The 21,504-nt window shown below is 44.6% G+C and overlaps 1 protein-coding gene across 3 annotated transcripts in view; it reads left to right on the top strand.

The window, feature by feature from the left end:
- The window catches only part of GATA4 (GATA binding protein 4), a 58,722-nt gene continuing 37,218 nt past the window's right edge, over nucleotides 1-21,504 (top strand). For 2 of the 3 annotated variants that reach the window (XM_036424934.2, XM_036424932.2), the window contains exons 1-2: nucleotides 1-153; nucleotides 3,663-4,729. In XM_036424934.2, the coding sequence (XP_036280827.1) occupies nucleotides 4,114-4,729 (616 nt within the window). In that variant the 5' untranslated portion in view covers nucleotides 1-153; nucleotides 3,663-4,113. Of the gene's footprint in view, nucleotides 243-3,662; nucleotides 4,730-21,504 lie in introns of all 3 variants that reach the window. The other variant, XM_036424933.2, reaches the window with a different exon arrangement.

Genomic DNA, 21,504 nt, shown 5'->3' with positions numbered 1-21,504 from the left:
CGGCGAGCGAGATCGCAGGGGCGCGGGGACCTGGGCGGCGAGCTGGGGACTCGGAGGCTGCTGGCACTGTGGCTGCGAGAACCGCCGCGGCCAAAGCCTCTGGGCCCGGGAGACCGCTCGCTCGCCGCCCTCCGGGAAGCTCCAGCCCCGCAGGTACGGCCTTTTTCGTTCCCGACCTTGTCCTTTCGCGCCGATCGCGACACTCCCGAGCTCCCCGCGTCGGTGTGCCCGGGAACAGAGAGGTAATTGTAATTAGTAGGTGAAAAGGAGATGTTGGCCATTCTTCTTCCCACCAAATTAGCCAAAGCCTGCTCTGCCTTTGGAGTAGCAGCTTCTTTAAGACAAAGTAAGATTTATGGGGGGAGCAGAGAGAGAGAGCTTTGAAGCTGCTTTTGGGTTCTTTTGGTATGAACTTGAGCGGCTTGAAATCCAAACACTCCCGCGTGCACTTTCCTCCAGCCCTTGTTTGCACCTAGCAGGCCAGGGCCCGGGAGGTGGTGATGGCCGTGAGAAATCACCCTGACCCACTGACCCCGGGGCAGGCCCAAGGCAGCTGGACCGCGGAGGGGCTCCCTCCGGCCCAGGAGTGTGGCCGGCGGGCGCTCCCGGGACGCGCAGTGGCTGCGGGAGACAGAGGCCCCAGGGAGGCGCTCTGAAATCGGAAAAACGACCGCTGAACGCCCAGACTTTCTATGCCCTTCTGTCCAGCGTCCTCGCCTTTCTGATCGGGAGCTAAACGCCCCCCACAAAGCAGCCAACCCTACGCATCCACAGCGTTTCTGGGGGACCCTAGCCGAGGGCCGGAATCTGGGCGGAGAGCAGTGATGTCCCTCCTCTGCTGGCCACGGTTTGCCGAGGGGATCCAGGACCTTCTGTCTCTTGGCTTTGGGCAGGCGTGGGGGTGCAGGGTCATCCAGGGGAGAGGAGGGTTACCCCGGTGGTGAACTGCCGCCGCGTTGAGGGGATGAAGGGTCTCTCACTTGGGAGAACAGGGTGGTGAGGGACCCCAAGGCCTGGGGAGAACCGGGCAGCGAGGCGGCCGCTGCGGGGAAGGTTGGGGAAGCGCCAGAGGGAAGTCTTTCCTGTGTTTCTCAGAGAAGGAATTGGCAGCCAGGAGCAGGTTTCAGGCTATGGAAGACGGGGAGGTTTTATTGAGGGTGACGAGGTGATGCCCCCCACACTTCTGAGGGCGTTCGCGTGTGACAGTTTCCAGCGCAGCAGGCCCAGAGCCACGGTGCGAGCTGAGCCCCAAGAGCAGGAGTAGTGACCTGTAAATGGACACGAACATTCTGGCGCTCTGGCTCTCAGAAATAGATCAGAAAAGGACTGTGGGTTACTCTCGCCCAGATAGATAGCACTTCCTGTGAATTTGGGGTGAACTGGGATGAGTGATCAGAAATAGAGGGAAAACTGGGACCTAGGCCTGGCCCCCACAGCGAGGCCAGATCGCTGCAATTTTCAGGGGCTCCTGAGGCGCCCTGGACGGATGCCTGGACCAGGGCTCAATGACTGAAAAAAAAAAAAAAGCAAGAGTGGGTTTAAGGAAATAGTTAATTTATTGTGTGTGGGTTTTTTCAGGAAGCTATAGAGAGTTATTTTCTCCACTTTCTATTGTCCAGTAATCCAACTCTGAGGCAATGCATGGGCCATATAAAAAGACAGAGAATGGAAGACAAATGTTAGATTTATGGCATTTTTAGCGTTTACACTTTAAAACTTGTAAATTAGCATCAATTGAAAGTTGGATTACAAAAATTATAAACCTTCCTTTCCTTCAGTTAACTCACGATGTTATATTTTAGAACTGCAGAAACTGAGTATTACAGACATAAAAATAACAACTGCCCAGGGGTGGGCATTTTGTTAAGATAAACCTATGTATTTACTTAAACACAGAAATTTCTATTAGGTTTTGGGTTTGTTTGTGTTTTTCTTTTTTTGCCTTCATTTTCAAAGGGGAAAATTGGTGATCTCAGGTCAAAATTTTTGTATCCGCTCTCTAACCAAACTTCTTATTATAAAGAAATGTCCACCAAACCAATAATTTATTGTATAGTTTAGAAAGCAAATACTTAGGAGTCAGTGACTATATAATACAGTGCTCTTTTCATTAATATTATTCGTGATGTTGCAAAAATGGTTAAAAGCACTTAGAAGATTTCATCTCCAAATTTTTTCATAATAATAAAGATAACCATTTATCTTTATCATTATATCTGAGGCGCTTGCTTATGGTACATGAGAAATCTGTGGTAATAATAATAGTCAACAATTATGTAAAACTTTCTTGTGCTTGTTATAACAGTTTTTTTAATAGACCTGGTATAAGTGGCTTTACACCTATTGATTTTTAATTCTTACCATGACTCTAAAGACAGATACCTTTAATATCTGCCATTTTGCAAATGAAGAAACGGAGGCTCTGAGAAAGAAGTTAAGTAATGTGTTTAAACTCATTCATTCATTCAGTGGTAAAGCCTAGATTTGGTAGATGGTTCAGTTAATATCTTTGTAAGTTTACTATTGCAATGAAGAAGAAACCTCTGTTAGGGGTGGCTGCCACCTCATAAGGAGAAAAGGGGTGTAGTGGAGAGCCTCAAAGCTCTGGAGCCCTACAGATCCCCTTCCCTCACCCCCTTTCCCTGTACTTTGATCTTCCACAGGTTTCAAAACTTGCCGAGGCTTCAGTTCCCTCTTTTGTAAAATGAGGAGAGACACTTTTACTTAGGGGAGTTGTGGAGAAAGGGACAGAACAGGTGCTTCAGAACGAGGAGCGCTGATGTTATCAGAGAAAGTGCCTGATAAAATCAAAACGCTGGATATAAGAATATAATCAAGTCCTACGGACTGTTCTTTGCTGCTGTCTTTGGTGTTCTGATTCTGGACATGGGTGGACCAATGATATGAAAAAATCCACTCAATGAAATTGGCATGGTCCAGCGATTAGTTCTATAAAGCGACAATTTATATTCCCCTCCCTTTCTTCATCTTAATGCCCAATCTGCAATATCTCTAAAATACGTAACTATTGGCAAGAAACATATATCCTGTCTGATTTAATGCCTACGTGGTATATAGTGTGAGATCTCACAATCCTTTTCACTGAGATGTGACAAACACTGGTCGTTTATTGAAATTAGATCCTACCTCCGATCGAAAATTACCAACCAAAATGTCTTAGATTGCTGGGTTTTAATAAAGTTTGTCTTCGTCTCCTGTGGCCAATGTAAAGTTCTTTCGTGGCCAGGTGAAGGTAGGAACAGGCAGGCGGACAGAGAAGATAAGTGAAATTTCCTGGGTCCCAGGCACTCCAGTGAAACCTCAAATTCTTGGATATATAAAATATGTATCGGGACAATGATATGGTTAAAAATAGGGTAAAATAAAATCCTCCCTGACAATCAATACAAAAAAGTTGGCCTGGATCGCAACCAATAATTCCATGTCCAATAACCGGGAAGCCCCCGTTTCCAAGGGACTCCTCCCCAGGACTCGGTCAGATCCCCCCATGGCCTCCGAAAAACAAAGACTGCAGCTTCCTTGGAACCGCATGGCTACCAAAGCTGCGCCCAAGCATGGTGATTGCGTTTGCTACTAAGCCTGGGAAAAGTGGGCCGTGAAAGCTCAGGATTGAACGTCTCTCCCTTTTGTCTTTCCTCCAGGACAGCGACTGCGGTGAGGAGGAAAGGAGGGCCTGAGCCCCGCGCCCCAGGCCGCGGCGGCCTGAAGACGGAGCAGCAAGGGCTCTGGCCTGCCCCAAGGGCCGGGTTCCCGCACCCCAGCCCAGACCCCCTGCCTGGCATCTCCCACCCCTGGGCGCTCCTCACCTCCGGGCCTCGGGGCGCCTTCGGCCCCTCCTGCACCATCTCCGGGAAGAACCCAACATTTAATGTGGGGTTTTCTTGAGTGAAACAAGTCTTTTGCTCCATGATGGATTTAAGGCGTATATATTTTTGAAGGATTTTTAAGAAGCATTTGGTTTTTTGATCTTCATTTTTGTGACAATCCCTCGCTCACCTATACATTATTATTTTTTTGTGATTATTATTTTTTTGTGATTATTATTTTTCTTTCCGCTCCTTGCTCCGAGAGGGAGAGGACTCAGAAGGGAGGATGTACCAGAGCCTGGCCATGGCCGCCAACCACGGCCCCCCTCCTGGGGCGTACGAGGCGGGCGGCCCCAGCGCCTTTATGCACGGCGCGGGCGCCGCGTCCTCGCCCGTCTACGTGCCCACCCCGCGGGTGCCCTCCTCCGTGCTGGGCCTCTCCTACCTCCAGGGCGGAGGCGGCGGCGCCGCGTCCGGAGCCTCCTCCGGCGGCAGCACCGGTGCGGCCCCGTCGGGCGCGGGGCCCGGGACCCAGCAGGGCAGCCCCGTGTGGAGCCAGGCGGGGGCCGAGGGCGCCGCCTACACCCCGCCGCCCGTGTCGCCGCGCTTCTCCTTCCCGGGCACCACCGGGTCCCTGGCGGCCGCCGCCGCCGCCGCCGCGGCCCGGGAAGCCGCCGCCTACGGCACGGGCGGCGGGGCGGCGGGTGCGGGCCTGGCCGGCCGCGAGCAGTACGGCCGCGCCAGCTTCGCGGGCTCCTACTCCAGCCCGTACCCCGCCTACATGGCCGACGTGGGCGCGTCCTGGGCCGCTGCCGCCGCCGCCTCCGCCGGCCCCTTCGACAGCCCGGTCCTGCACAGCCTGCCCGGCCGCGCCAACCCCGCCGCGCGACACCCCAATCTTGGTGAGTACCTAGAGCGATCCCGGAGCCAGGTGGCGGCCGGAGCAGGGGCGGCCCAGAGCCCTGTTTGGGGCATTTAATGTGCACAGGGTGGGGAGGTGGGAGGTGGGAAGATGGGGAGATGGGGAGGTGGGTATTAAGCGTGAGTTTCTAAAAAGAGCAAACCCGAAAGTCAGAAGCTGGTGGCGCGGGGCGGTGGCGGAGGGTGAAGGTCACAGTCCTAAGGACCCAGATTCTGTGGAGCGAGGACAGGCTTGTCCCGAGAAGATGGCAGGTGTCAGAGTCTGAAGGAGTCAGCCCCCGAGCAGCGCAGCCGTCGGGGCTGGCTGGCCGCCGTGCGCCCTCCGGGGCAGCTCGTCCCTGTGCCTGCGGGAGGCGGGCAGCTCCGGGAGGGAGCCGCCGGGAGGGGAGCAGCGGGGAAGGAAGCAGCCGGGAGGGGAGCAGCGGGGAGCCCTCCGGAGGACCGAACTGGCGGTCGCTGAGTTCTTGCCCCGTTTCCTCCCGGCCCGCGCTCGGCCCTCCGCAGGGAACTGATTGCAGCCGAGTCCTGGGCCATTTGGCGGCCCAGTTGGAGGGCCCCTCGGGGTGGCAGATGATTCTCCTGCCGGGGCTTTCACATCCGCCACAAAGGCGGGACCGGAGCGATGAGGACGGGTTGGTTGAACCGGGGCCGGCTTCACGCGGGGGCCTCGGGGCCAGAGCGCATGGCCGCCGAGCCAGGACAGATGTGCCCCAGGGTTGCATAGTAAAGGCAGGCTGGCCAGGGTCCGGGAACAAGGGAAAAGCAGGGAGGTTTCTTTAATAAAACCCGCCTGGAACAGAGACTGGCTTGAACGCAGACTGCCTCGGGATCCACGGGCTGCGGATAGAACGAATAACCGTAATGGGCACAACTTGATATTTCCTTTGAATGTCGCACCTGGGAAAGACGCCAGACGTGTGCCCCCCTGCCCTGGCTTATAGATGAACAAAACGAAATCGGAGATGGCCTGGGTGCTGTGGGCCGTTTTGGGGAAGGGAAGTGGCAGCTTCCAGTTAAAAAATGCAAAGGACCTCTGGGCCTGGAGAGGGTGTGGGTGGCGTTGGCTCTTCTTGTGGGGGAGGAGGAGCCCAGACTGGAGAAACAAAGTTAACATTTATTGACTACCTACTAAGTGCTAAATCCCTTCACATTTGTTCTCACTTTGAAGAGTAAAGCCTGTCCCTCCCAGGTTTCCAGTCTTGGGCTGGCTCGGGGAAGGACCCGTGCTTTGAAGAGCTTTTAAATGATTCTCTGACCCTGGGTGGCCAGGGGAGGTCCCCAGGGGAACTCAGCCAAATACACATCTCAGGTAAACTGATTAACCGTGGAAGTGGCGCCGGAGCTGGGTCTGCGGCTCCTGGTTTCCCCCTCCCCCTCGCGGGGGAGCCAGACGGCATACCCCAGGGGAGGAGGGGGACCTCCGGGGCCCTTGGGAGGAGCCGAGAGAGATAGCGCCCCGCATCTCCATACAATGGCCGCACCAGTGGTTGTGTGGGTGGGGTGGGGCCCTTCGCCCTGCATTGTTAGAACTCCTGCTTTCTCTCTAGAACTTCTGTTTTAAAAGAGGACCCTGGCTGGGCGGCTCAGTTGGTTAGGGCATCATCATCCTGAAATGCCAAAGTTGTGGGTTCCATCCCAGTTAGGGCAGCTACGAGAATCAATCCATGAATGCATAAAGAAGTGGAACAATGTTTCTCTTTTTCTCAACTAAATAAAAATACACAAATAAAAGGGCCTAGTTCCACTTCTTTTAACTTGGAGGTGGGGGGTGGGGAAGTTGATTCCTAACCCTTATAATCCTGAATCGAGAATTTGGTGTTTGGTTGGGGGGGGGAAATAGGTCAAAAGCCAAACATGGAGGACACTTCCTGGTCACCAGAATTACAACTGCAACCATGTAGAAAACAAAACAAAAAAACGGGTGTGAGTGCAGGCAGTGAGTATTTACATCCTAAAATGCAACCCGTACCATGCAGGAGGGTGCTGGAGAAGTAATGTTTCCCGAATTCCACTGTCAGTGGATGGCAAGCTGACCTCCAAGGAGTGCGCTCTTGCCAAGAAGCACAGCTGTCTTCCCAGCACTCTGCTCTGTCCCTGAAGCTCAGGAAGTCCCACCTGAAGACAGCCCTTGAGTCTGGTCTAACAGCTGGATTGTCTCTTCTGGACATAGCCAAGTGTTTTAAATGGGCCATCTTGAAGGATTCCATCTTATCTTTGTGAGGGAACACGTGACAGGTTGAATTTGTTGGCATTCACATCTTCAGGTGGCACTTAGATATAAGCAAGTTAGGGTAAATAGGTGTTTTAAAAAATATATTTTTTTATTGATTTCAGAGAGAGGGAGAGAGATAGAAACATCAATATGAGAGAGAATCATTGATAGGCTGACTCCTTCATGGCCCCCCCTCCCTAGCTGGGGTGGAGCCTGCAACCTGGGTATGTGCCCTTGACCAGAATTGAACCCAAGATCTTTCAGTCTTTAGGCTGACGCTCTATTCACTGAGCCAAACCAGCTAGGGCATGGGTAAATTGTGTTGTTGTTTTTTTTAAAATACATCTTATTGATTTTTTTACAGAGAGGAAGGGAGAGGGATAGAGAGTTAGAAACATCGATGAGAGAGAAACATCGACCAGCTGCCTCCTGCACACCCCCTATTGAGGATGTGCCCGCAACCAAGGTATATGCCCTTGAAGGGAATCAAACCTGGGACACTTCAGCCCGCAGGCCAACGCTCTATCCACTGAGCCAAACCGGTCAGGGCTAAATGGTTTTTATATGTTCCTCTTATCACATGGGTCCTACTGAAAATGCCTGGTAGCTTTCTCAAGAACCAGTCCTGGCACATTACCTGGCAGTGACTGATAGAAGAATGATGGTCAGGAAGTACTGATTCTGCAGTGTTTACTGAGAGCTTGCTGGGTAGAGTTGCCACCAGGCCCTAAGATGGCCATATAGTGTGGTGGTCTGATTCAGGCAAACCTAGATTCAGTTTCAGGTGTCCTGTGATCGGGGTTGGGCAAGTTACTTACCTCTCTGTCTCCTCTCTTTTTCTATAGAAAAGGATAATGTAACTACTTTTACTGTTCTCTTAAATAAGAAAAATAAGGTAATGTTTGTGAAGTACTTGGTCCCTCGTAAATGATGGCTATTTCATTAAACAGTCTCATTTCTTTCATTTCACATTCTCATGTAGCATGGCCAATTTTCCTGATTTTCTCAGGACTGAGGGGTTTTCCAGGACTTGAGAATTTTAATGTTCAAACTAGGACAGTCCCAAATAAATGAGGATGGTTGGTCACCCTAAACAGACATGAAAGTGGGTAAATGACCTGGCAGCATGCTACAGTAATGAGCTCAGAGCCAAGGAGAGAAGAAAGAGGTTGTTCTTCCCTTTGTCTAGGAATCTGGAAGCCTTCACCTAAGTGGTGCCATCTCTATTTGGCCTTGAAGGTTGAGTAGAAGTTTGCCAGGAAAAGTACCCGCAATTTGAAAAGAAAAAAGAAGCTCTGGCCGGTGTGTCTGAATGGTTAGAGTGTTGACCTGAACACTGAAGGGTCACCGGTTTGATTTTGGTCAAGGCATGTTCCTGGGTTGCAGGTTCTATCCCTGGCCCCAGTTGGGCAAGTGCAGGAGGCAACCAATCATGTCTCTCTCACATCGATGTTTTTTATCCCTTCCTCTCAAAAAAAAAAAAAGGAAAATGGAAACATATCCTCTCTAAAAAGAATAAAAAGAAAAAAGTTATGCCTATTTGCTATCACACTGTAGTACCATGAATGATACAACACAGCTTGGTATTTATCACCATAGGTAAAAACCACACAGTGTAACTCACCCTTCACTCCAAAACTGATTGTAATTTTAATGAGGAGAAATAAGAACACACCTTTATTTTCTATAATATTAATCACCTTAACAATTTCTTGCCAGAATACCTATGTTGGATTTTTAATAAGGCAAAAAATCAAAGTAATAAAAGCTAACAGGGGCCTCTGTGAAGCCCTGCACTTAGGTTGGAAGGAATTTTTCTACCTTGACTGCAATGTATATGAACTTAATTCATTCCAAGTTCAATATGAGCCTTGACCTTAAAACAACAGCTGAAATCGTTAATTAGGTCGCATTAATGGAATTATGTGATCTTAGTGAGGGCAGGTACAGAGTCTTACTCATATTTAAGTGCCTGGCACATGCTGGGCACTTAGCAAATATTTGAGAAGAGATCTAGGAGGCAATTGCCTCAGTCCCCTGCCCAGGTCAAACTGCACACAATGGCCACTTAGGAGGCCAACTGGGGAGCCTCAGAAAAGAGTGAGGAGTGTGGGAGAAGGTTCTGGAAACTTTGGGAAACCATTGGAACTGTTGAGATTGCAGAAGTCACGGGGTGGATAAGTGAGGGTGAGAGTGACTGTGTACACAGATATCTAAAAGGCAAACGTCTGTGGCCTTCTAACCTGTGCTGCTCCAGGTGAGCCGGTATTAAGTTGGAGAACACTTTCTCACACTTGACTATAGTTGTCGAAAAGGGACATGGTTTGTCTTCATAATAAACCCCTGCGCACTGAAAGTGCTTAAGGAGAGACTGCGTTGCCAGTGAGCTGTGCAAGGAATTCTTGCATTTATGGTTGCAGACCTGTGTGTGTGTGTTCATGTGAAATAGCTATAGCAGGGTAATGTATCTGTCTTCTTTTAAAGAAACCAATCACAGTGGTTATACAAGTAGTACAATTTGTCAAAGCTGGTGGAAAGGTACTATTTTAAAACAGGAGTATTTTATTGCACGTACATTACAACACAGTTGGTTTTTGTACCAATTAATGCTTATAAATACTTACGGCTGAAAAGGGAACAAAGGAAATTATATGTAAATACGCCTTGAAGGAAATGGCATTTTGGTAGATATTACTGGAAACACTATTGAAATATATTTTATTATAGAATGACAGTTCTTTTGTGTCAGGGAGAAACAATCAGTTATACTATTTTCAAAGGTTCTCAAAAAATTTTTAATCATTTAAGGGGTTGGTTAAAAAAAAAAAAAAAAAACACAGCGAAATGCATGTATTATGACTCTGTGTCACCCAGATGGTATCTTTAAAAGCTTTGCCTCATTCACTGTACTCTGAGTTTACGGTATAGGTCGGAGGAAAATTCTGAGGTGTTCTCTTGATCTTTTGGGGACTGCTTATCAATGAGGCCAGTTGCTTTCAGAGCCGGTTCATTTATATAAGAAACTGTATAAGATCAACTTTTTTTTTTTTTTTTTTTTTTTTTTTCCCCAACTCTTAAAGTAATGTGTTTGGCTAGAGAATGATTTGCCAGTCTTTGAGAAAACCGAAGTTGTTTAACTTTCCGGTTACCACCCTGAGCAGGTCAGCCAGCCTTGGGCTGGTCTGTGGTGCTCAGCTGAGAACCAATGAAATGGGAAAGGTGTGTGGGGACCTGTCACCTGCCCAATTGTGTCTCATCAAAAGGTCAGGCCACATTTGCTAGGCACTTTCTAAGCACTCGGGTGGAATGATGCATGCACAGGAGACAGTTTTTCGATAATACTTTCTTCTGAATCCCTCCCCGTTTTTTTCTTTTTTAACTTAAATTCCCCAAGAAAACAAACATAGGCTGAGGTGCGAGGAAACAGGAACTCTGATACCTGTGGGTGGGAGTGTAAATTGGTCCAACCATTATGAGAGCCCTTGGTGATAGCCAACAAATTACAGAGTAGGTTACTATTGACCCAGAAATTCAACTTTTAGGAACTTATTCTAGAAATAAACCGACACATATTAGTTGCAGCACTCATTGTAGTAAAAAAAGGAAATAACCTAAGAGTGCATTATTAAGGGGCTGTTTGTATACGTATGGCACAGGCAAACAGTAGGAGATCATGAAAGCATGAACATTCAGAAGTTCATTATGTTAATGTACGGAGTCCTCTATACATTGTAAGTTCAGGATGTGTGTGTGGCACGATATTTGTGTAAAAAAAACAATAACAAAAAAGAAAAGGTTATATGTCTTTGAAAAGACTTAATTTATCTCTGGAAATAGTATGCACAAGGAATTTGTAACCTTGGTTATTGGGGGCGGGGGGGGGAGGGGGTAGCTAGCAAGGCGGTGAACCATAAGGGTGGAAATGAATTTTCACCATCTATACCTTGGAATCTTTTGAATTTTTAAAACTTCTTAACCATTTTTAATAGTAACTTTGTGCTTCATTTTTAATTCCTTAAATAATAAGAAAATACATTTAGAATATAGGGAGATTAAAGTTAAGTTTTATTTTATTTTACCCCTGAAGCATTTTGTGTAGGTCTACAGTGTTAAGTATGTATATTCACAATGTGAAACAGATTTTCAGAACTTTTTCCTCTTGCAAAACCAAAACCATGCCCATTAAACACCTGCTCATTTCCCAGTCTCTTAGGAATTGGCAGCCACCAGTCTACTTTCTGTCGCTGTGAATTTGACTAGTCTTAGTGTCTCATATAAGTGGAATTGTACACTATTCGTCCTTTTGTGACTGGCTTATTTCCCTGAGCATACTGTCCTCAATGTTCATCTCTATTGTAGCATGTCAGGGTTTCCTTCCTTTTTAACACCAAATCGTAGTCATTGTATGTATTTTGTGTTTTCACTCATCCATCTTGGACACTTGAGCTGTTTCCACCTCTTGACCAGTGAATAATGCTGCTGTGAACATGAATGTGCAAATGCAGTCTTTTCAATTTTGAACCAGATGAGTATATTACCAATTTAAAAAGTTAAACCAATAAAGTTTTTGTTTGTAAAGATCACCCTCACCCCAGCTGGTTTGGCTCAGTGAATAGAGTGGACTGAACCTGGTTCAATTCTGATCAAGAGCACATGCCCAGGTGATGGGCTCGATCCCCAGAAGAAAGCATGCAGGAGGCAGCCGATCAATGATTCCCTCTCTTCGTTGATGTCTCTGTTTCATCATTGATGTTTCTGTCTCGATCTCCTTCTCCCTTCCTCTCTGAAATTAATAAAAATATTAAAAATAAATAAATAAAAATAAAGACTACACTCTTTTTTTTTTTTTTTTTTAATTTGGATCCTCACCAGAGGATATTTTCCCATTCATTTTTTAGAAAGAGTGGAAGAAAGAGGGTAAGACAGAGAAATATTGATGTGAGAGAAACACATCAATCGGTTGCTTTCTGCAAGCAGGCAACCAGGGCCCTGGCCAGGAGGAGCCTGCAACTGTACTGTACAATGCCTTTGATCAGAATCAAACCTAGGACCCTTTGGTCTGCAGGCTGAGGCTCTATCCACTGAGCCAAACTGGCTAGGGCTAAACGAATTAAGTTTTTAAAGGGACATACAGTAGTCATGAATTAACTTCCTGAAAATCTCTCCCCATTTTTTTTTTAACAGGGTTCTATATTTAGTTTATGAATGCATAGGAAAAGTACTTCAAAACAAATGTTTATTGAATTTGGCTTTTGATTTTTGCTATCCAACAGATTGCTTTACTGAAGGGGCAAAAACCCTTTTCCTACTCTCAATATCTGTGGGATAGCAGATCTTAGACAGCAATTGTCAATTGCCCCCCCACCCGGCCCCCACACTGGCATGGCTCCCCTCTTGGGCACATTCACAAGTGTGAGCACTTCTCCCTCCCTCGGTTATATCCAGGCTAGATTCCCCCAAACCACTAACCTTGGGGCAGTGATGAGATTGTGTTAGAAAACAAATTAACATTTTCCAGGGCAAGGTAAATCTTTTAACCAAATCCTTTCAGTCTGTTCCTTTAAGACAATTGAGTTGTATGCAATTTAGAGCTGAAGCGAGTTGCAAATGTTGCTGCTTTTTGTCTGCATAAGAAAGAGGCAGGATCACTGGTTTTATCATTGCTTTGCTCCAGAAGTTGGCAATTCTTGAAGACCTGGGATGCTGCTGCTGCTTCAAGAACTTGAAGGGGCCTTTTTGACATCTAAACGTGTTTGTCTGGCCAAAACCGGTTTGGCTCAGTGGATAGAGCGTTGGCCTGCGGACTCAAGGGTCCCAGGTTCGATTCGGGTCAAGGACATGTACCTTGGTTGCAGGCACATCCCCAGTAAGGGATGTGCAAGAGGCAACTGATCAATGATTCTCTCTCATCGATGTTTCTAGCTCTCTATCCCTCTCTCTTCCTCTCTGTAAAAAAATGAATAAAAATATTTTAAAAATAAAATAAAATAAAAGTGTTTGTCTGCTGGTGTCTTTTTGGCCTGCACATTCTGGATAAGGGGTAATAATGCTCTCTCATGGTTTGGGAATGAGTCTCTGTGTGGTTTTTTTGTTTGTTTGTTTTGTTTTTAAAATATATTTTATTGAGTGTCTCTGTTGTGTTGACGTTGGTCTCATGTAACACACTCCATGAAGAATTATGTAAACATGTTATTGGCTACCTATAGAGCTACTCCTTTGTCTCCTTCTAAAGTAAGAAGGTAGGAAGGAGAATATGAGTGGGATTATAATAGAAATAACCTCTGGTCTGCTTTAAGTTGTATGAAATAAAAGTGCAAGGCTGGGTACATTAATGTTTGGAAACTAATAACTTTTTAAAAATAAATTTTGTTGCCAAAACCGATTTGGCTCAGTGGATAGAGCATCTGTCTGTGGATTGAAAGGTCCCAGGTTCGATTCTGGTCAAGGGCATGTACATTAGTTGCGGGCACATCCCCAGTAGGGTGTTTTCAGGAGGCAGCTGGTAGATGTTTCTCTATCATCGATGTTTCTAGCTCTCTATCCCTCTCCCTTCCTCTCTGTAAAAAAATCAATAAAATATATATATTTTAAAATAATAAAAACAAATAAATAAAGAAAATATATTTTAAAATAAAATAAAATAAATTTTGTTATTGATTTCTGAGAGGAAGGGAGAGGGAGAGAAAGATAGAAACATCAATGATGAGACTCATTGATTGGCTGCCTCCTGCATGCCCCACATTGGGGATCAAGCCCACAACTGGGCATATGCCTTGACCAGGAATCATAGGTCACCTAATGGTTCATAGGCCAACACTCAACACTGAGCCACACCGGCCGGGCTAGCTAATAACTTTTTAGGTATAATGGCCTATATCGTGTGCATTATATATGTGCAATTTCTATGTAGGAAGTTGGATCCTTTATTAAGGGTCAATGAGGAAGCTGTCAAGGACTTTTAAATTCTTCCTGACAGGCAGATAATACCTCCATTTTGCTGGGTAGGAAACTGATGTGCAGAAAGATTACAGAATCTGCCCCAGCTCTCACTGGTAGGACACGGCAGCTCTGGTTTAGAATCCACATTTCCCTCCCCATTTACTACCCTTTTCATTAGCACGTATCCCTGCAGAAACAGAAGGTGCGTGTTGGTGGAAGGACTCAAACCTTAGGCTTTTCTATTACTCTCCACCTGCTCCCTCTCCCCAATGTAGTTTCTCTTCTGTGTTTCCCTGCTTCCCCCAATGTCTTCCCAAGTGACTGTCCATCTCACTCTGATACTGCAGAACTTGCCATGTTAGGAATCCCTGCCTTGCACAAACTTCCTTTTCAGCCTCCTGATTCTGGTGTGAGAGAGATTTACAGAGAATTACAGAGAGATTCCCCAAAATTCAGACCCTCCACTCGAGAGGGTTCTCATTGAGGGGAGACCGAGGGGGGGATATTGGCTGCATAAGAGCAAAACCATATGGCTCTCAAATCTCTTTCCTAAACGAAAATGAAAGCCATCTTTTCTGTAGACTTAAATGTGTTTGTGGGAGGAGCAGAGAAGGGGGGAGACACAGTAATTATGTTTTTAATAAAGGTGGGAGTAGGGGCATGGATCAGGAAAGTAAATAAAACCCCAACCAGAAGAGCCCACGTGGCATTGCTCTGAGCTGAACACAGAAGCCATCGGTGGAAGCTTTCTCGTTTCTGGCAGGGGGCCTATGGTTTTATCTATTACTGCTTTGTAATCAGAATTGAACTGGGATATTCAAACCTCTTATCTGAATGAAGGGAATTTGCTTTTCTGGCCTTCAGCATTTTGCAGAATCTCCCAAATTGACTTCATTTCTTTAAATATCTTTTTTCCCCCCAAAGGAGGAATATAATCCAGGCAGGTAAGTCATTCCGTATGTTTAAAGTCATTGAGAGGCCTCTGCAGGTGTGGAATGCCAGGCTTTTTGCTCTGTGTTGAATAATCACAGATATATACTTTATTTTGGTGGACAGTAAATCAAGGAGTCACTACCAGAATTTGGTGGGAAGTTTTTGAGGATTAGTAAACCAATCACAGACCCAGCTTGGCTTCTTAAAATTGAATTCAGTCCTTAAATTATTTTCTTAATCTTCCTTTTTTTCTCCCCGGTTCCAATCTTCGTTTCTACTTCTAGCAATCCAGTCAAACTTTATCACCTCCATTCAGAATCGATTGACAGCAACTGGTGAGCAGGTTAATTATAATCACAGAATAAACGCTGAAGTCTCAAAGTTCACCACTTTCGCGATGTTTCCAAACCCATCAGGGACCATGCCAAGAGACGCTCATTGACCCATTCAAGCAGGTGTGGGAGTTTGAACCGGGGGCAGACAATCGGATCTGATTCAAGACAACACAGTTTGGCTTCTTATCTGCAGCTTTTCCTATCTTATGATGTCTGTCATTTCAGATAAAAAAGTTCAGTCAATTGAGCTGGGAAATGGCAAGTTACATTTTCTTCTGATAAAAGTTTTCTAGTTGCTGTTTTATCAGATTGGCTTGAAATTGTATGTATTTCTGTCAAGGTCTGCAATGACCTTTTCAGATATTTTATCAGGTATTAGGTGGGGAAACCTTTTTTTTTTTTCTTTTTTCTTTGACCTAGCAAAGAATAACCTGACTTCCAAGACCATAAATCAAACCAGGTAAAGAGAGGCAATAATACAGGTTACCCTCAAAATTGAGTAGGTGGGGAGAACAAACAACAAATAAAACCTTTCCCTGGCATATGGCGAGAACTTAACTTGACCCTAAAGAAGGAATGTGTTTCTCACAGAGCGCACACTTAATAGGAAAAGACTACTTATTTGAAAAAAGAAAATGTTTTTCCAGGTCAAATATGCCTTCAGTAAGAAACAGAGTTTTCCAATAGTATCAGAAAAAGTTAATTCTTCTTTTATTAAACTCGATCTATGTCTAATATGGAAAAATGAAAAACTCATATAAACCAATGCACAAATATTTGATAATCTTACCATCCAAAGATAACCACTGTTAAGCATTAATCTTTTGACTTTTTAGTTACCATACATATGCAGGCATGTGTATACATATATGTTTAAACAACCATAAAAGTTACTGTTTAGTTATTTCATCATTGAAGAAAGTTTTAGTAAGATTAGTGACCAAGTCTGGCTCCTGCAGATGATCCTTAAAATCAGGGATGGGGACCTCCAGCCTAACGGCTGTATAAGGCCTGAGAAATCATTTGATCTGGCCCTGCCAATGCATTAGGGGTATGTTAATTAAATGTTTAACTAAATATAGGAGGTTAACTTTTTTAAAATATATTTTTATTGATTTCAGAGAAGAAGGGAAAGAGAGGAACATTAATGATGAGAGAGAATCATTGATTAGCTGCCTTCTGCATGCCTGCAACCAGAATCAAACCAGAGACCCTTCAGTCTGAAGGTCAACACTGAGCCAAACTAGCTAGGGCCAGGCTAATTTTTTTAGGTATTTATTTATTTTCCTCAATTGCCCCCCACCCCACCCCAGCCATTCCCACCCCAGGCAAGCTCCCACCGCCCCAGTGCCTGTGAGGGCCAGGCTAATTTTTAAGTTGGTAATTTTGTATAGCCCTCGAATAATGTTATAAATATGCAAATGGCCCTTGGCAGGAAAAAAAAAGATTTCCCCACCCCTGCTTTAAACAGAGCAAAAATGGGAATTGAGTGAAAGAACTGTCAATAATAAATAGCCAATCAAATGGGAGAGTTATGTGTGAAAACATGTTTTTTTTTTGTTTGTTTTTTTAATATTACAGCATCTTATATAGAGCCAGTTTAAAGCTTGAGTATATTTATAAGTTCTCAACAGTTATCCCCTTGAAGTGATTGGTGAAACTTTAATTTGCTGGGAAATGTGAGCAGTGGCTCCCAACTCAGTTTTTAGGGGAGATCATTGAAGTGAAACCACAAGAGTCTGGCCCCAAAGGCCCCAAAATCATGTCCTGTGCGCTCATTCTTGTGCTGGATGACTCTGGACCACTATATGCCTCTCTTAGCTTTAGTGTCTGCATTTATAAGGTTCAGAAATCAGCCAGGAACAGAAAAGCTAAAAAGGGCTGCTCCAGGGCCCTTTGGGAGATTAAAAACCCAGGGTCTTATGGCATCCCCATGGTAATAGCTGATGTGGGCTATCCTTCCCATACCAAAGCTACCATAGTAACACATAACCTTTATGAGCTTGCATCAAACTCAAATTCATGCAGTCTGTGTAAAGCAGGTTTCCAAGGCAACCTGCGTTATTAACCTTAAAGTGACAGTATCTGAAATTTTGGGTTTGATGGCCCAGTTTTCTTTTCTTTTTTTTCTTTTTTTAATATATTTTTATTGATTTCAGAGAGGAAGGGAGAGGGAGAAAGAGATAGAAACATCGATAATGAGAAAGAATCATTGATCTGCTGCCTTCTGCATGTCCCTCACTGGGGACCGAACCTGCAACCCTGGCATGTGCCTTTGACCAGAAATGAACCTGGGACCCCTCAGTCTGCAGGTTGATACTCTGTCCACTGATCCAAATCAGCTAGGGCTATTTTTTCTCATAATCTATATATATAAAAACCTAAGCAACCATTACGACCAAACAAATGAACCAACAAACAACCGGTTGCTATGTTGCACACTAACCAGCAGGGGGAGATGCTCAATGCAGGAGCTGCCCCTGGTGGTCAGTGCACTCCCAAGGCACCCCCCCCCGCACCGCTGGCCCCAATAGCCCCTCCCCCCCTGCACAAATTTGTAGCTACTGAAATGTAAAAATAACTTTAGGAAATCATGACCTCAGAGTTGGTCTCATTTTATTATTCCTTTGCTTTCTGGTTATAACTAAACCCATTCCATGTCTGAGCTCCTGGGAGGCAGTAGAGATCTACAGAGGGTAGAGCTCTGTTACACACACCAGGACCAGACACATTTGCTCCATCCAACAACCAGCCAGCAGATAGTATTTCTCCCTGCTTCCTGTAAGCAGGGCACTTGTTAGATTTCGGAGATCGGAAATGAATAAGATGATCTCTGCATGCCAGCAGCTCGCTGTCTGGTGGTGGTGGTGACGGGGGGATAAAAGTGAATGTGCAGTCTCAGTGGATGGATAGCTGTAACAGGGTCAATCTGGGTTCCCTGGGAGCCCCTAGGATTCTTGAATTGGCCTGGGAACCAGAAGTTCAGGCCAGGTTTCCTGGAGGAAGGGATTCCTGCGTTGAGTCCTAAATGATGATTAGAAGTTTGCTGCATGGAGGGAAGGATGTTCCAGGGTGAGGATGTTTTCAGTCTGGCTAGTGCCTGGTGTAGGGTGGGAGGGCATCAGGCTGGAAAAAGGAGCAGAGGCATCTAAAGACTTTGGACGTGGCCTCCGGGAGAGAAGACATGAAAAGAGAACAGTGGGATGGCAGGATTGGAGCAGCGTTCTGGATATAACTTTGGTTAGAGTGTAGACAGGCAAAAAGTAGTGGCCTTCCATTTTGTTTTGTTCTTGCCTTTGCTCTGCATTTCTGCACTCGTCCCCAATTAAGAGAAAGAGCTCTGATGGAAAGAAAGTGGCATGCTATAAGGATGTTTGGAGGAGTTCAAGTGTATGTGCTTTAGCAGTAGGACCCGAGCAATGTGTGCATGCTAAGATGGGAAGAAGGGGTAAAAATTGATGTAGATCCTACCTTCCCTGTTCTGGGAAGGAAGAGGAGCACAACTAATCTGATCTCCGAGGCTTGGTCCCATCCTCTTGTCCCTTCCTGTCTGTAAAAAATTGATTTTTTACAGAGAGGAAGGGAGAGGGGTAGAAAGTTAGAAACACTGATGAGAGAGAAACATCAATCAGCTGCCTCCTGCACACCCTCTATTGAGGATGTGCCCACAACCAAGGTACATGCCCTTGACTGGAATCGACCCTGGGATCCTTCATGCTCTATCCACTGAGCCAAACTGGTTAGGGCATCTCAACTTCTTTTGTGATCATAGTGAGGTAAGTGATGGGAGTGGCCTTGAATACAATATTGATAATTACTGAGGAAAGTACTATTTATGCAGGTAAGCATCCCTAGACACCTTAGGATGGATTAGCCAGAGCACCAAGAGGTATAGAGGTGAAGATGAAGATTTTAAGTTCAATTTTTGCCTTTTAAACAAAATTTTAAATATGTTAAATTTTAAATATATGCAGATGTAGAGAGTAACTCTTCATCCCTCAGCTTTAAACAAATATCAACTCATTACCAGCTGTATTTCATCTACATCCCCCCTCCCCCACTAAATGATGGTATTTTGAAGGGCATTCCAGACAACTTACTGTTTTATCTATAAATATTTGTACTAGTATCTCTAAAAGATATAAGGGCATGTATTACAAATATATTCCCAGTGCAAGTATCACTTGGATACAGGTTAGCTATCACTCAGTAATATCATTAAATATACAGTCAGTGTTCAAATTTTCCATTTGTCTAGTTTTTCTTAATATTTGTTCAAATCAGGATGTAAATACTAAATAAGGTCTATATGTTGCCTCTTAAGTTTTTTTAAGCTATTGGTTCCCTTTTCATCCTTTCTTCTTTTTCTTTTAATATATTTGTTAAAGATACTGTTTTTCCTGTAGAGTTTCCCATAGCCTGGGTTTTGTTGATTGTTTTCTTTGTGACATTTCATGTTTCTCTGTCCCTTAATCTCATGTAAATCTGGGACTGGAATAATAGACTTGATCACATTGAGCAGCCTTTGATGATCCATTATTTCATTAGGGGGTTACAAATGGTGACATTCTAATGCTCTCATTCCTTTCTCGTTTATTATCTGGAATACATCTATAACAATAAAAAAAACAAACTTAGTTTATGAAATTTTTGCCCTAACCTGATTTGCTTAGTGGCTATATATATATAATATATATGGTAACTCTTGAGATAAAGTTTGTAATGAAAAGCAGGAGAAATGCTTACTTCCTTTGCTTTACTTTTCAGTATTTAAAATAATAACTTCCGCCAAAACCGGTTTGGCTCAGTGGTAGAGCATCGGTCTGCGGACTGAACAGTCCCGGGTTCGATTCCGGTCAAGGGCATGTACATTGGTTGCCAGCACATCCCTGGTGGGGGTTGTGCAAGAGGCAGCTAGTCAATGTTTCTCTCTCATCTACGTTTCTGGCTCTCTATCTCTCTCCCTTCCTCTCTGTAAAAAAATCAATAAAATATATTTAGAAAAAAAAATAATAACTTCCCTTAGCATCCTTCAAAAATTACCAATGAAATGAATTTTTTTGTCTCTTAATCCATGTAGTTATTATTCTAATTGATGCTCAGATTGTTCCATCTTTTCCATTGGAAGCTTGTTCAGATTGATTCCTGAATATTTTTTTTTTTACAAAATCTTAGTTTGACCTTTTCCTGCTTTCCCTACTACAAAATGTTCCTGGCTCTTATGCATTTTCTCCTCCCAGACCTGGATTCGGCCACTTCGCCTGAAGCCCTGGCCCCTTTTAATGAGGAATAATATTTGGACAACACTCTTAGAGCTCGCTCTGCTAGTGAGCTTTTAGATGTTGGGTTAGTCATTCAGTATAGAGGTTAAGAAGTATTTCCCCCACCCCACCCAAAGATAAGATAAAATTTATCATGTGTTGATACCAATACTTTCAATTTAAATTTAGGTCTAAAAAGGTTTCATTTTCCATTGTGAATTTTTTTAAAAAACTGATAAAATATATACAACATAAAATTGACCATTTTAACCATTTTTAAGTGTACAGTTCAGTGGTTTTAAGTGTCCACATTGTTGTGCAACCATCACTGCCATCCATATCCAGAACTTTTTTATCTTCCCAAACTGAGACCCTCTTTCTATCCAGCCTCTAAAAAACACCCTTCTCCCTCTATCTCTATGAGTTTGATTACTCTGAATATCCCCTATAGTGGAATCATAAAGGATTTGTCCTGCCCAGCTGGCATGGCTCAGGGTCTGAGCATCAACCTATGAACCAGGAGGTCACAGTTTGATTTTCAGTCAGGGCACATGGAGGCAGTAGGGGGCAGGTAGGAGGTGGCTGATCAGTGATTCTCTCTCACCATTGATTTTTCTATCTCTCCTTCCTTCCTCTCTGAAGTCAATAAAAATATATATTTAAAAAAATAACAAATCTGTCCTTTTGTGTCTGGATTATTTCGCTTCGCCTAATATTCTCCAGATTCATACATGTTGTATCCTCCGTGCAGATTTTCTTCCTTTTAAAGGGTGAAAATATTCCATTGTACTATGTATCTACCACATTTTGTTTGTCTATTCCTCTGGGGTGCTTGTGCCTTTTAGTTATTGTGAATAATGCTTGTTGATGTAAGAACATTAAAACCTGTAGAACATTTTTATAAAAACTTGAGTCAAACAGAGGATGTGCCTAGAATCAAGATCTCAAGAGTTTGAGAGGGAAAAAAAAATGCCTCCCAAAATGATAGTTGGCAGTTTCTTTTATGCTTTTGGAATTAGAGAGGGAACAGAGGCAGATTACATGAAGGTGGAAGGAAGCAAGGCAGGAATTGAATT

This window comes from Pipistrellus kuhlii, unplaced genomic scaffold (genome assembly GCF_014108245.1).
Source record: "Pipistrellus kuhlii isolate mPipKuh1 unplaced genomic scaffold, mPipKuh1.p scaffold_m20_p_8, whole genome shotgun sequence".
Lineage (NCBI taxonomy): Eukaryota > Metazoa > Chordata > Mammalia > Chiroptera > Vespertilionidae > Pipistrellus > Pipistrellus kuhlii.
Note: the sequence above shows the minus strand (reverse complement) of the source record. Positions and strands in the feature narration are given on the sequence as shown.